This window comes from Pipra filicauda, unplaced genomic scaffold (genome assembly GCF_003945595.2).
Source record: "Pipra filicauda isolate LSUMZ 115617 unplaced genomic scaffold, ASM394559v2 scaffold141_size4267151_pilon, whole genome shotgun sequence".
Taxonomy (NCBI): Eukaryota; Metazoa; Chordata; class Aves; order Passeriformes; family Pipridae; genus Pipra; species Pipra filicauda.
In genome coordinates this window covers 3,077,824-3,091,470 of record NW_024103896.1, presented here as the reverse complement: position 1 = coordinate 3,091,470, position 13,647 = coordinate 3,077,824, and the positions used below count along the sequence as shown (strand labels likewise).

The 13,647-nt window shown below is 38.3% G+C and overlaps 1 protein-coding gene across 7 annotated transcripts in view; it reads left to right on the top strand.

Moving 5' to 3' along the window:
• DLG2 (discs large MAGUK scaffold protein 2) overlaps positions 1 to 13,647 on the top strand; it is a 995,087-nt gene that overhangs the window by 117,139 nt on the left and 864,301 nt on the right. For all 7 annotated transcript variants that reach the window (XM_039378618.1, XM_039378625.1, XM_039378621.1 and 4 more), the window contains exon 4: positions 5,790 to 5,932. In XM_039378618.1, coding sequence (XP_039234552.1) covers positions 5,790 to 5,932 — 143 coding nt within the window. The remainder of the gene's footprint in view (positions 1 to 5,789; positions 5,933 to 13,647) is intronic.

Here is a 13,647-nt window from a genome sequence, read left to right as displayed (position 1 = left end):
GAGTCTGCAACAACTGACTTTATTTTGATTCATAGTGTTCTGCCAGACAGTAGTTATTTGTGCTGTTACAGAACATTAAAAGATACATATCAGACACTATCCTACACATAGACAAAAAGACTGTCCCAAATTTCCCAGAAAGGGAACAGCTTGTGTTTGCGTGTTGCCTTAGACCCCCATTCCACCTTGTCCCTGAATGCCCTGGAAAAACAGATGGGAGTTATACTGCAAAGCAAGTCAGGGCACTGGCACAGTATTGGAAAAATGAATTCTATGGCTAAGGACCTCTAGAAGGAGGAGGAAAAAAACCCAACCTTCTTTTTATCCTACAGAATAGTTGTTCCAGTTTCCAATTTGGTGCTATAGAAATATGATGCACAGAGAGCTCAATCCTTATTAAATGGCATTCTATGTCATTAATGCTATTACAGTTAATTGCAAAATTGTGCAGCTATCTGCAGAAACAACAGAAAATTACTGCAGATACCAGAATATTGATGCCATTGCTAAATCATCTCAAGACATAAAGTGAAGAGGGGTGGTAGCAAGATGTATGTCACAAGGAAATGCTCCGTCATTGCTAAGCACAGATAAAGGTAATAGCTTTTGGAATAGCCGTCAGCACAGCATACTGTCTTCCTGGAGGTCAACACATGCTGTAGTGGGTGGGTGTCTGCAAATTCAGTGGATTTTGGATAGGGTTTCCTGCATGGAATAGTTTGCATTGTTCTGTTACAAATGGGCACATGTAGTGTCAAGTCACTGGGGAAGCAGCATTTGCTGACACATGCAGTACAACTTCAGGCTAAGCGATGTACAAGATTATCCTTTTAAGCTTAATTGTTTGTGTTCTATAAAATATAGATGGTATCAGAAAGCCTGGCATTGTCTTGTTTGTTACTGGAATATAGACTTTCCTCTTCTTCCCCTTACCCTTACCTTTTTAAATGCAAAAGAAGTATAAGAGATTTTTATCTCCACTCCTGCTCTGTTTTCCTTTATGCTCCCTGTCTTCTGAATCCTGAATTTGGTGTCTTGCAAATCTATCCAAGGCCAGGTATGATGAGCTTTGAGCAACCTGTTTTAGTGGGAAGGTGTCCCTTCTGCCTATGGTCTGCCTATGGCAGAGGGGTTGGAATAGATGGTCTTTACAGTCCCTTCCAACACAAGCCATTCTGTGATTTCACCCTTGCCTGTATAGCTGCATTGTAAACCTGCACAAGCTCAAGTTGAGGCTCTCTGCATTTTATTACCTTATTATCTTATTACCTTTATTATCTTTTGATATTCTCCCTCCCTAACCCTTTGCATCAATTTGGTACATGCAAAATGCAGCTACAGGTCAGCTGGTATTAAAGAGATATGTTGGGGTAATTCCAGCTGCTTGGTGCACTGGGATGCATGTGCCTTGATGGCTACATTTCTGAATGTGCATAAAAGTACTGAAATGCATTTGGTACCTGCTAGTGCTTCTCTGTGTAGGTGGAAATCATACAGATGTGAAAGCTATCTCACGTGCCTTATCCAGCCTGGGGGCTACCTGCTGATTAGGCTGATTTACACAGCTGAAGGCAGGTCAGTAGTAGAGAGGGCACCAAGATGCATAAATAGGAACAAATCCTGATCACCTTTCTCTTCTGACTTTAAATCACACTAGTATGTGTCTTGAATAAAGGAGAAAACTTGTAGGAGTGAGAGGCTGCTGTCTTGTTCCTAGTACATGGGGAATCATTCCCAATTTGCTCGTGCAGCTGCCACTACATTTCCTTGCAAAGAGGACTTTTAAAAATGGAATTATGTTTTCCTGAACCCACTGGTGATTCTGAAACCACAGTAAATGGGTTATTGATTACAAAGGGCTGGACAGACCTAGTGTACTCATCTGTGGGCCTCTGCAATTCAAACCTGGTGTTTTGCTTTTCTTTGTGTATGTTGTTATTATGCTCTTCCTTTAATCTTTACTCAAAAGTTAGTCATCTCAGACCTTTAATCATCTATCTTTTTCTGAATTCCCCTCAATTTACTTCTATCTTTCTGGTCCTTGACTGCTTACAGAAGAATGAGGAATTGTATTGCTTTATCTCATTTTTCCCTTATTAGAATGCTGGCAAAAGCCCATGGTCACAGAAAACAGACCATAGTTTAGGCTATTCAGCATTTTTGTCTATTCATATTATTTAACCCATGTGCTATCAGGGCTCTAAAGTGTTTCTATAACAAATAGATATTGTGATGCATGTAAATTGGGACAGGAATTGCACTGAAATAATGACTGTAGGGCTGCAGCACCAAACACTCAAAAGTGAAAAAATGGCAAGTTTAGGCAGCATGTTTAGCTCTGTCTAAACACAGATTTTTTCTTTCTATGTAGATGCTGTCTGAAAAGAAAGTCACTCATCTGTGTAAGACATTGTATCTTCTCCAGTTCTTACCCTTTTTCAAATTATTTTTGTTTAAATTTTTTAAAAACAAAAGTGACATAAGAGTGAACACAACTCTAATTTGAGCCTAAATGTTGTTTGGGTTTTTTTTTTTTTTTTTTTTTTTTTTTAAATAGTCGTAAAAATACCAAGACTTCAGACTGAGAGGTGTATTCAGCTTTAGTAATGGACAGTGCTTCTGCATATGTCTATAAAGGTTAGACTCTGCTCACTCCTGCACAGGTCTGTAAGAAAGGAAAAGTCCTTGGAGCCTGCCTGCAGAGAACAAATGCAGTGATGTATGATATACCTGTCCATGGGCAATTGCAAAATGATACTGATATGTTCTCTACTATGTTGATGTAGAGAAAATTTGTTTTCCCACTTCTCCAGTGAGGGAGTTATCCAAAATAAAATAAATGATGGTATATTTAGAATTACTTCGTATTAGAATATATATAATTTCTTGTCTGCAATTTATCTTTATATAGCAGAACTGACAAAATATTTTGGCTAGACTATAGGGAGAGCAAGCAGAATTTATTAAATAAAGTAAGTAATCTCTTAAGAAGTAAATGAACAAATTCTGTTGGACTGGAAATCCAGTGAGGTTCACTGACACTTTAAACAAACATGAATTAATTGCTGAACAAAATGTTTGAAGTAGTACGGAGATTCTAATTGTTCATCTGGAGAGGTGTTTTGTGCTCACAAAGTTAATCAGTAATACTATTGCCATTTCTAAATGAAATCTGAACTTGTTTTCCTGGAAGGGAGGGAGTATAATGCCAAGAAATACTAGATGCAGATTTGATTTGTGTAAGAAATGCCCCATTCCTGGAAGTGTTCAAGGCCAGGTTGGATGCGGCTTGGTGCAACCTGGTCTAGTAGAAGGTGTCTCTGCCCATGGCAGGGCAGTTGGAACTATATGATTTTTAAGGTCCCTTCCAACCTAAGTCTGTATATTATTTCTATATTTCCTATGATAAGGTTTTAGTCTTATTGTTGAATTATTTTCCTGGAAAACCCCACTGGGAGGCAGACTGTATTTTGGTATTTTACTTAACAATTACCATGTTCTCATAATTACTTTTTATGACCTTGGTTCTAAGCTTGATTCTGTAGCTGCTTGCTCCCATCACCTCCTTTATACCTCTTCTTCCATCCTCAGTAGTATTCAACTCTTTTCTCTTCCTAGTATGATTGCACGTCTCACGTAGAGGAGACTACTTGATAGGGCAGGTTTTACTCAGAGCAAATTACAAATCCTATTTTCTGCTAACCTTGACAGACTGCAAGTTTCTGGCTGCCCTTGTTCCACAGAAATGGCAATTTTAGCTTATGGAATAACAAAGCAACTGAGTGAATCCTCTGTTCTTTCTTCTGTGACTGCTTAAGTACACTGAAATGCTCTTCTCCACACACCAGTGATCATTATTCCAGTGAAAGCAACCCATGGGCTCCTCAGAATAGATAAGGGCCTTTACAAAGAGACTGAGGTTTTAATATTTATTTTGCACATGTGCATACACTGGCAAATGTGGCTCACACATAATTTTTAATGAAAACACTAGGGCAAGGCAGGCTTTAAAGCTAGGGCGAAAGCGCTGTTCTACTGTTCCTTGACTGACTACTGTCAACCCAATTAATACTCTGATAATAACAGCGATGCCAGCTGAATGCTACTGCCAGAGGGCAATTTCTAGCTTACTTCTGCAAAGTATTTATCTAGAGATAATTACATATTAGCCTAAGATATTTTACTTGCAGTTGCACTACAAATTGACCTGGCATCGAACCATATATTACAACTGTTTGCAATTGCACTATGAGCATTCAAAAAATGCCCCACATCAAGAATGCAGAAACTTCCATTCTCATTGCAACTATGCCGTATCTTTTAGTTTTAAAACTAGACTTTAGTTTTAATGGTGGAATGAAATGTTCTTAATAATATGAAATATAAATTCTTACAAGTATATCTGTGAAATAGAAGTTAGTGTGGCAAGGTGGGGATTGGCCTTTTCTCCTGGGCAACTAGCAATAGGCAAAGGAAAAATGGCCTCAAGTTGCACCAGGGGAGTTTCAGATTGGATATTAGGAAAATTTTCTTCACTGAAAGGGTTTTCAAGCATCGGAACAGGTTCCCCAGGGAAGTGGTAGAATCACCATGCCTGGCAATGTTCAAAAAATGAGTAGACGTGGCACTTCATGGTATGGTTTAGTGGGCATGGTGGTATTCGGTTGAAGATTGGACTTTATGATCTTTGAGGCCTTTTCAAACCTTACTGATTCTGTGATTCTTTTTTTTCCCATTGTACATGACAAATAGAGTACATAATGAGTTGGAAAGTTATAAAAGGAGTTAGAAGAAAAGTTCAGCTTCAGTTGTTACTAAAGAGAGGGAAGAGATTCTAGAGATCTGGCCAGGGACTTAATGTGAGGACAGGCAAAGACCCTATAAAAAAATCTCTCCTCTGAGGTCCCAAGGCGTATCCAGGTAGATGCAATCTCTTTCTTTCATAACAAGGAGAAAGGCTGTCCATTGTTATTAATTAAAATAATGTGAAGTTTATTTCTTCTTTGGCAAGTCAGTTATCTCTGTTAGACAATATGTCACCTCTTGTGTATGACTATTGGACTAAAAACTTCTTGTCCAAGAAAGAGAAACACTTTTTTCCCCTCTCTTTAGGTCATTATGTGCGAAGATTTCAGTAACACTGTTTTTACTGATGGATCTTTTATTTCTCATCATACCCCATGGAAATAAATGTGATAGAAAAATCTGAACATAATATTAAGACCTGGTTTCTTGCTTACTCTTGGTTGAAACCAAACATTAACCAGCCACTTCTGAATGGCAACAGGTTGAAGTGATGAAGCCACAAAGGCTTTCTTCAAGTTGTGCACCCCACTTGAAATATTCCCAAATGCACCTGCAGATAGGGCTGAGAGTGATTTAGGTACCTTGGATGGGTGTCAATAAGTTTTTCTTAAGGTATTTTACATCTGCAAATTTCTATTTTACTAGTTAAAACAATCTGTGGCTTACTTCTCTCTGTATAAGGGTCTGTTCTGCCTATATTCTTCAGGTGTGCATGTAACATGTTCTTTGCATCTCTTCTTATAATGCTATTCATTTACATTTTTGAAATTATTTCTAAATACCTCTTTAAAATTGCAATATGCCTCAAGGATCTCATTGAAATTTTAGAAAAAAAGTTGCGTATTGATACTTTCTACTAAAATGTAGTAAATGTTTATCATTATGATAATAATGTGTAAGCATATATTGGCCAAAGGAAAACAGCAGGGATTCAAAGCCAATAGGGCAAATAATGTCTTTTACTTGTTCCTCTTTACAAACAGATATTCAAGAGTTTTATGAAGTGACCCTGCTAAATTCCCAGAAAAGCTATGAGCAAAAAATAGAAGAAGCAAATCAAGTTGCAGAGAAATGGGAGAAGACAACATCTGCTACAGACCATGAAAATCTGCAGAAAAAACAAGAGGTAATTTAACAGATAAGAAGTAAAATATATATAATGATTGAGATGTCTCAAACCTGAGAAAAGCCATGCAATGGTGTATATAATTGAAAGAATGGGTTAATTAAGGAATTATATTAGAATGTGAAGGATGTGTAGTGTTATCCCTCTGACCTTGATGATGTTGTTAACTTCTTCATCCTTTCAATTGCTATCTGTCAAAGGGAAGGTAAAACCCTTTCATTTTCTCACCCTTGGTGTACTTTATCTGGTACTTGGTGTCTGTGAGTGCCCCTAAAAGAGAATATATCTTCTCTACTTGCCCATAATCACTGAGATTATTAATACTACAGTGATTACATCCTATGTAAAAATTTTAATAGGACTTTTCTTATTTCCAGGACTGACACTGGACTGAACTTTTCCATAGTCCAGAAATCAACTAGAATAGTCTCTGTATGAGGAAGAGTTACATAGAAGACGGTTATACACTTTTCCTTTTCTCCTGTAGCCAGTGAAAGGGTTCAAAACTTTGTCACCACTGGCTCTAATCTGCCTTTGCCTGCCTCCAGATTATTATTAGCTAAATTAGCAGTCTAAACTAATTGCCTTCTCTCAATTTGTACTTCAAAGGCAAAACAAACCCCACAGAACTGAGCTATGAATTGCTCTGTTCTTAAACAGTGAGACAGAAATAGAGTGGGTATGGACTGCAAACTGCAAATCTCCAGACCAAAATCGAAGATAAGGGCAATGTATAAAAATTTCCATTGTTGTTATGGTGAGAAAGGCATTTCAAGTTTTAAAAGTTGTTGGAAAGAACTTCCCATAGGCATGACTATTTTTAAGAGCTTTCCTCCTTTTAAAACGTGTAAAACCCAGAAAGAAATTGTAGTTCTACATGACATTTTAGATGTGATTCTTTATAAAGATAAATCAGAATTGCAGGCAGCTAGAACAAAACTCTCTGAAGAAATGAAGAAATTTATTGTGAAAATTAATTAGCAAAAGAACGCTTGCAGAATTAATGAGAACAAGCATTCCGATTTGAGTGAAATCAGAACAAATGAGTCTTAACACTAATGTAGGATATATCCTGTGAATGATTTAACATTTGAGTCACAGTTTGAAGGCACAGCCAGCTAATATCTATCTTTTTTTTTTTTTAGCAGAAATCTGTATGCTTTAAAATGGTGAAAGAGTATTCCAGCCTGTTTTGTCTCAAAGCATCTGACAGACAGTGAACAGACTCTTTATTCCAGTCTTGTCACAGTGTTTGACCCTCAACCCCATCTTCCTTAAACTCATTGCTATCTAAGAGGTGTGCTGCTGGTCTTGTGTAAAGGAATTTGAACTTTAAATTCTGTGCTGAGAATAATAGCATATACAGGGCTAACTCCAAACTTTCCTCATCTTATTAAAAAGATGTTCTGATTTAAAGGAAAACAACAGGAAAATGTAGCATAGAAACTGGTATAGCCATTTCAAGCCAGGGTGCTGGCAGTCAGAATCCAGGGTACCCTCATTTTCAAATTTGCTGTCTATCCATAAATTTCATCACTGTAATGGGAGAACAAAATATTTAGTCTCTTTAAAAATCATATCTGTTTTAAGGGTCCAACTGCAGGCAAACCAGACTAAAAGTGTAGGCTTTGTTTTTTTTCCTTTTGACAACACAACATACTATCAGCAGTTCCGAGTCAGAACTGATTAGTACATGCTGAATGTACCAGCTGCTGTACAAGTCCAATACAGTCCTTTGCTCTCTATGAGAAATTACCATATGAAAATGTAACTGGATAATCTAATGCATCACATAAATTCTTATTCATGGTCTGTTCCTCACGGGAAATGGTGGTTTTGTACTTTCCTTTTGCTTCCTCAATTACATGTCCCAAATTTGCAAAGAAAAAGCCTCCCTTCTTTCATAGAATCATGAATCAATGAATGGCTTATGTTGGAAGGGACCTTAAAGATCATCTAGTTCCACTTCCTCTGCCATAAGCAGGTTCACTTTCCTCTAGATCAGGTTTCTCAGAGCCCTATTCCAACCTGGCCTTAAACACTTCCAGGGATGAGGTACCTACAAATTCTCTGGACAACCTGTTCCAGTGTCTCTTCATCCTCACTGTGAAGATTTTTTTCCTTATATCTGGTCTAAACCTATCCCTTTTTCAGTTTAAAGCCATTCCCCCTTGTCCTATCACTACGTGTCCTTGTCAAAAGTCTCCAGCTTTCTTGTAGGCTCCTTCAGGTACTGGAAAGCTACAATTAGGTCACCTCCAAGCTTTGTCTTCTCCACGCTGAACAATCCCAGTTTTCCTAGCCTTTCCTCATAGGACAGGTGCTCAAGGATCTTCATGCCCTCCTCTACACATGCTCCAACGGGTCACTGTCCTTCCTGTGTTGAGGATCCCACAGCTGGATACAGTACTCTGCAGTAAAGGCCCAAGGGTAATCAATCATTCCAGAGGCCATCCCCCTTTCATGTCTTCCACTTGAAACCTTCCTTGGCTGTCTGTATGTTATTTTTCTTTTTCTTTTTCTGTATTTGTTTTCCAATTTCGATTGTTTATAAAAAGGAAAACAGCTTTTACTGCCCAGGCCAAGTGTCGTGTGATTCTGCCTTTGTATGGATGTATCTGCTTTTCTGAAAGTGTAGATTTTTAGATAACATAAAAGGTCTTAGGTTGTTGTTTGCAATACTGTACAAATCTGCCACCTTGCATCTGTGACCACCGTAGTTGTTTGTAGAAAACTGTTGCTAGATCTTGCAACATACTGGGACTGGATCTTCATCACTTAATAGAGATGAAAGGGTCATGACTCATCCTATAATCTCCCATCATTCTCAACCTTAGAAGAGAGATGTCTCTGAAACTCAGAGACTGTAATTTTGAGTGGCCTTTGCAAAAGCAAGTGAAAAGTCAGTGGAATATAAGAGCTCACAATATGTGTTGGAACCAGTTGCATCCAAAGTTATAGCATGAATTACTTCATATAGCACCTCATGGCTACAAACAATGAACTTAACAAAATGTATTGGGGTTTTAGTGATAGTTACTACTTTTTTCTGCCTTTCTTTTTCTCCACAGGTTTGTTTTTGTTTTTTTTTTACTTGTATGCTTCTGTACTGTTTAGGTTTAGACCATTAAGGAGCTCCTGAACCATATTGATTTATGAAATCAATAAATGTTTAGGTATGGCCTATGCATTTAAACACCACATCCTTGCTTTTTGCTCCACTGTAGGTCATTCAAATAACCAGTGACACTAATGTTTGCAGATGCAAAATGCAATATTACCAACGATCACATTATTATTGCATTTCACTCTGTACAGAAACTAAATATATGTGGCAATGTATCTGGTGGAGCTGTAAATATCATAGACCAAAATAATTTAAGTGAGTGGGTGTTAGTGAAAGGAAGAAAGAAGGGCATATATGAATGGGGTTTTTTGTGTGAATTTGTCCGCGTGGTTTTCCCTCCTGTAAATGCAACTTGACAAAATCATCTTAAGTTTGTGGATGGTTTCAGAATCAATGAAACAGTTTTTGGGCCAAGTTCGGTATTCACTAGAAATGTTTACTAGGTTCTATTTGGAAAAGACTCTTTTTTGTTTCATATATTCATATAGGAAGCAGGGAATGTGACATATTAGGCACTAAATGAAAATGTCCAACAAGTTTGTCGTGGTGTAGGAACTCCAGAATATAACTCTGAAGAAGTTCTAAACTATCCCTGTTGTCTATTCTCTTGCCCTGGGGCAGATCAATTGCATTTGAACTGTTCCTGACACGTTTGTCTAGTCTGTTCTATAAAACCTCCCACAACAGAGAGTCAACAACTTCTTCAGGTAATTTATTTCCTCACTGATAGAAAGTTTTTCCTGATAAAAACCTGATTTCTCTAAGTGCAATTACAACCTGTTAGATTTTGTTCAATTAGCGGTAGACATGGAGGACGGTTTATTTAGTTCTGTTCCAAAAAGCACTTAAACATATCACAGAATCACACAGAATCATAGAATGGTTCAGGTTTGAAGAAACCTTAAAGATCATCTAGTTCCAACCCCCCTGCCATGAGCAGGGACACCTCCCACTAGACTAGGTTGCTCAAAGCCACCTCCAACCTGGCCTTGAACACTTCCAGGGATGAGACATCCACAACTTCTCTGGGCAACCTGTTTGAGTGTCTCACCATCCTCATATAAGGAATATCTAATCTAAACCTGCCCTCTGTGAATTTAAAGCCATCATCCCTTGTCCTATCACTACATGTCCTTGTAAATAGTCCCTGTCCAACTTTCTTGGAGCCCCCTCTAGGTACTGAATGAGGGCTCCCTGTTGCCATCTCTTTTCCAGGCTGAACAAGCCTGAGTCTCTCAACCTGCCTTCAATAGGAGTGGTGCACCAGCTCTCTGAGCATCTTTGTGGCCTCCTTTGGACTTGCTCCAACAGATCCACATCCTTCTCATGTTGGGGACCCCAGAGCTCTTGTAACAAAAAATGCTGGGTTGTAATGAAAAATCTCATCTTTTGGGATAGAAAATATTTAGTTGTCTTAGACTCTTCTCAAAGGAGCTCTACTTAGAGGCGTGAAAGATTTCAGTTTCCAAAACAAAAATCCTTGAGGCACTGTGGAAGGCAATTAGTCTTGACAGCACTGTCACTATATGTCTATCTCTATGTCTCCAAGTATATATAAAAAAATTATGGAAACTGCTCTGGAAGATTTATTTATTAATGAAAATACTAACTTAGGGTTTGGGAACTGCAGGTTTTAATTCTTTACTGTTCTGTGTACTTCTTGAAGGACTGTATGTGAGGTTTGAGAAGAGAACTTAAGAACTGAGTCACAAAAGGGAACTGGGAGTTACAGTGTCTGAGGTATCTCACCATGTGCAGACGTCAGTTAAGGACCATATCTTGTGGTGCACTGCATGGGGAGAAACTGATGTTCAGAATTAAGATCCAAAAAATGCAAAATACACCTATAAATTATCAAGTAATGAATTAAAAACATGGGACAAGATGCCATTTCCTTAAAATGTGCCTCATTAAGATGTTGATACCTTATCCTGATTAAGGTTCAGAATCATAATCTTGCAAACGATTCTGTAAATGAGACCATAGGTAGATATCTCTTGTAATGTGTGTAAAGGCACTGCTGACACAAATTTCCTTATGAAGAAGCTATTTGGTTAGGATGTTTTCTGAGGATGTGGTAATCCATGTTCAGCTCCCTTCTTGACCAGAGAAGATCTGCTTGTGCTTCTCTTCTTACCCATAAGAGTGCAAAATGAATTATGCTGCAGGTATTATTTAGCTTTTTTTTTGTTTGGATGTTGTTCATTTATAGGGAATAATTAAATATTTATTGGGACAGAGTGCTGATGCATGACTATAATCTATTACTACTCTTATGAGTATTAAAGTCTAGCATGTTTTGTCTTCTTCAGCATACCTAAGGGTTGAATCCTCCATCTCCAGGAAGCACCCAAACATCACACATGCAAAACCCTTCTCCCAGTTTTCTCTCCATTCTTCTGTACCTCTTCACTGTCACTATCACATATATTCAAATCTGGAAGGGGAAGATTAACAGAAGAGATTGGGAACTCAACTTCAAATGCCCACTATGTAAGGCACTGTCACAGGATTCCTCTTAAACTGAATTTAGGGGATGTGGGACGCTGTGTTCGGTAGGAGGGTTGGTGACACATAGGAGGAAGTGTATCTGGAGACCACTTAACTGAGCACATTGTGAAGGTATGCCAGGAGCATGTAGTTTGTGGATACTGACAGTGCTTAGACATTGGGCTGATCAATATGGTCCAGACAAGCTCATTTTGGGAACAAATGCCAGATTTGAGAACATGGCTGTACAGAGGTGACACTAAAAGATAACATACCTCCAGAGGTTCTGAGGATCTCAACAACTTTTAAGCTGAGTCATTTCAAATTGCAGTAGTAAAGCATGTACATTGACTTAAACCAAGCAACAGTTACCTTGTCCATGTAACCTGGTATCTGTCTTCCAGTGGGGGCCAGGATCAGATGCTCAGGGAAGAGTAAGAAGAGACCAAGCTTGTATAATAGGTGCTTTAGCTGTTTTGCAAGTCTAATCTTAGTTTGTTTGGACTACAAGCACAGAACGTGCTTAGTGCTGGGAAACTCAGCATTACCTTATTTTATAAACATTCAGCATGGTATTCACTGACTGAGGATGTGCCCAGTCAGCTGCTGGAAATCATGAAGACAGGGTTTGTTTGTGATTTGGCCTCTGCCAAAAAGCTTCATTACTTCTTTGGACCAAGATTTATAAGACCAGCATTCCCAGCTTGAAAGCATTTTGTTGAAATTAGGGCTCTTAAATTGTCTCTGTTGGACAGAGAAAACTGATTTCTTTTCACCTCTAGAAAATGTTAGATTGGGATTGAGGTGAAAGTAGTTTAAATTCAGATCTACCACGGCTTTGAAAAGTGTTCTTCCCGTTCCCAGTTCCAAATAATTCTGGCAGAAGGTATTCTCCATCTCTGCTCTCTGTGCGTCTGTTAGTGGGTTCCTGGAGGCTAAGAGTGGGTGGGTAGGTTTGAGCCTGGCTCCTCAGCTTAGCAAATGGCCACTAGCCTAGGAAAATTTTTTCTTCCCTCCCAGGACTCTCTGCATTGCATTAAACAGTCACTAGACTAACTAAAGGATGTTTCTTGCTCAACTGTTACGTAGATAGATACAATTAAAACTGTGAGATATTCAGAAAATACAATAATGGAGCACATAAAAGTACCTAGATGGGGTTATCCTTCTGGTAAACAAAAATTGAATTGCTCTTTAGCTATGATAGTAGTAATACTGCTTGAAGCCACAGGCTTGTGTTCAGCTCCAAACACTCATTAAAAGACATGAATCTACCCTTATTTTAACCTCTGTTTTCATTAATTTGGTCTTAAATGCTGCTTATTTCTGTTCAGCAATTTTTTGACCTTTATCCTGGTGGAAAATTGAGGTGAAGGAAAAGAACACTCTGCTATTGCGCTTACATATAAATCTGGTAACCAAAGGTCTGCTTGTTCCTGTATCATAGCATGAAAAGACTATTTACTTATAGGGCATATGGTGCAGATACTTTTGGCATATTGAATGAAAATCATTTGCAATTACTGTGCAAGTTTGGTCATCACACCCCGATCTCACATGCACAATCTTCATTCAGCTCAGTGTGTGATCATTGCTTAGACATGGTCCCCAAAGACTCCAGTTCTTCACTTAATTTCTGTTCCATGCATTTCTTATGCTTAGAGGCTTGTTTTACAAATACAGTAAATGGCAACACACGAAATTAATCCTCCTATTTCTGTTTGCTTCAGGAATGCCTGCTATCCTCGTACCCAGCTATTATAAACATTGTAATTACTTCTCTGTCCTTTAAGTGCTGGCTTGTTAAAAGTTCCAGTAGTAGAACCCTTACTTAAAAACCTTCTGCCTAGAGCAATTAGCAAACCATTAATCTGTTTCACACTAACAGTTTGCCAAAAAAGTGTGGGCCTGCAAGACACTTCTATATGTGCCTATAAAAATTCGGTCTCTTCTCTGGAATTTTGTTTGTTTTCTTTGTTTGTAGCTGGGTACAGCTTAATTTGTATGGCTTCTTTTACTCCCAGGAGCCAAATCTGATTTTGTTTAAGTGATTATACTTAATATGCAAGAATCATTAGGTATGATCAACTGTAATGTT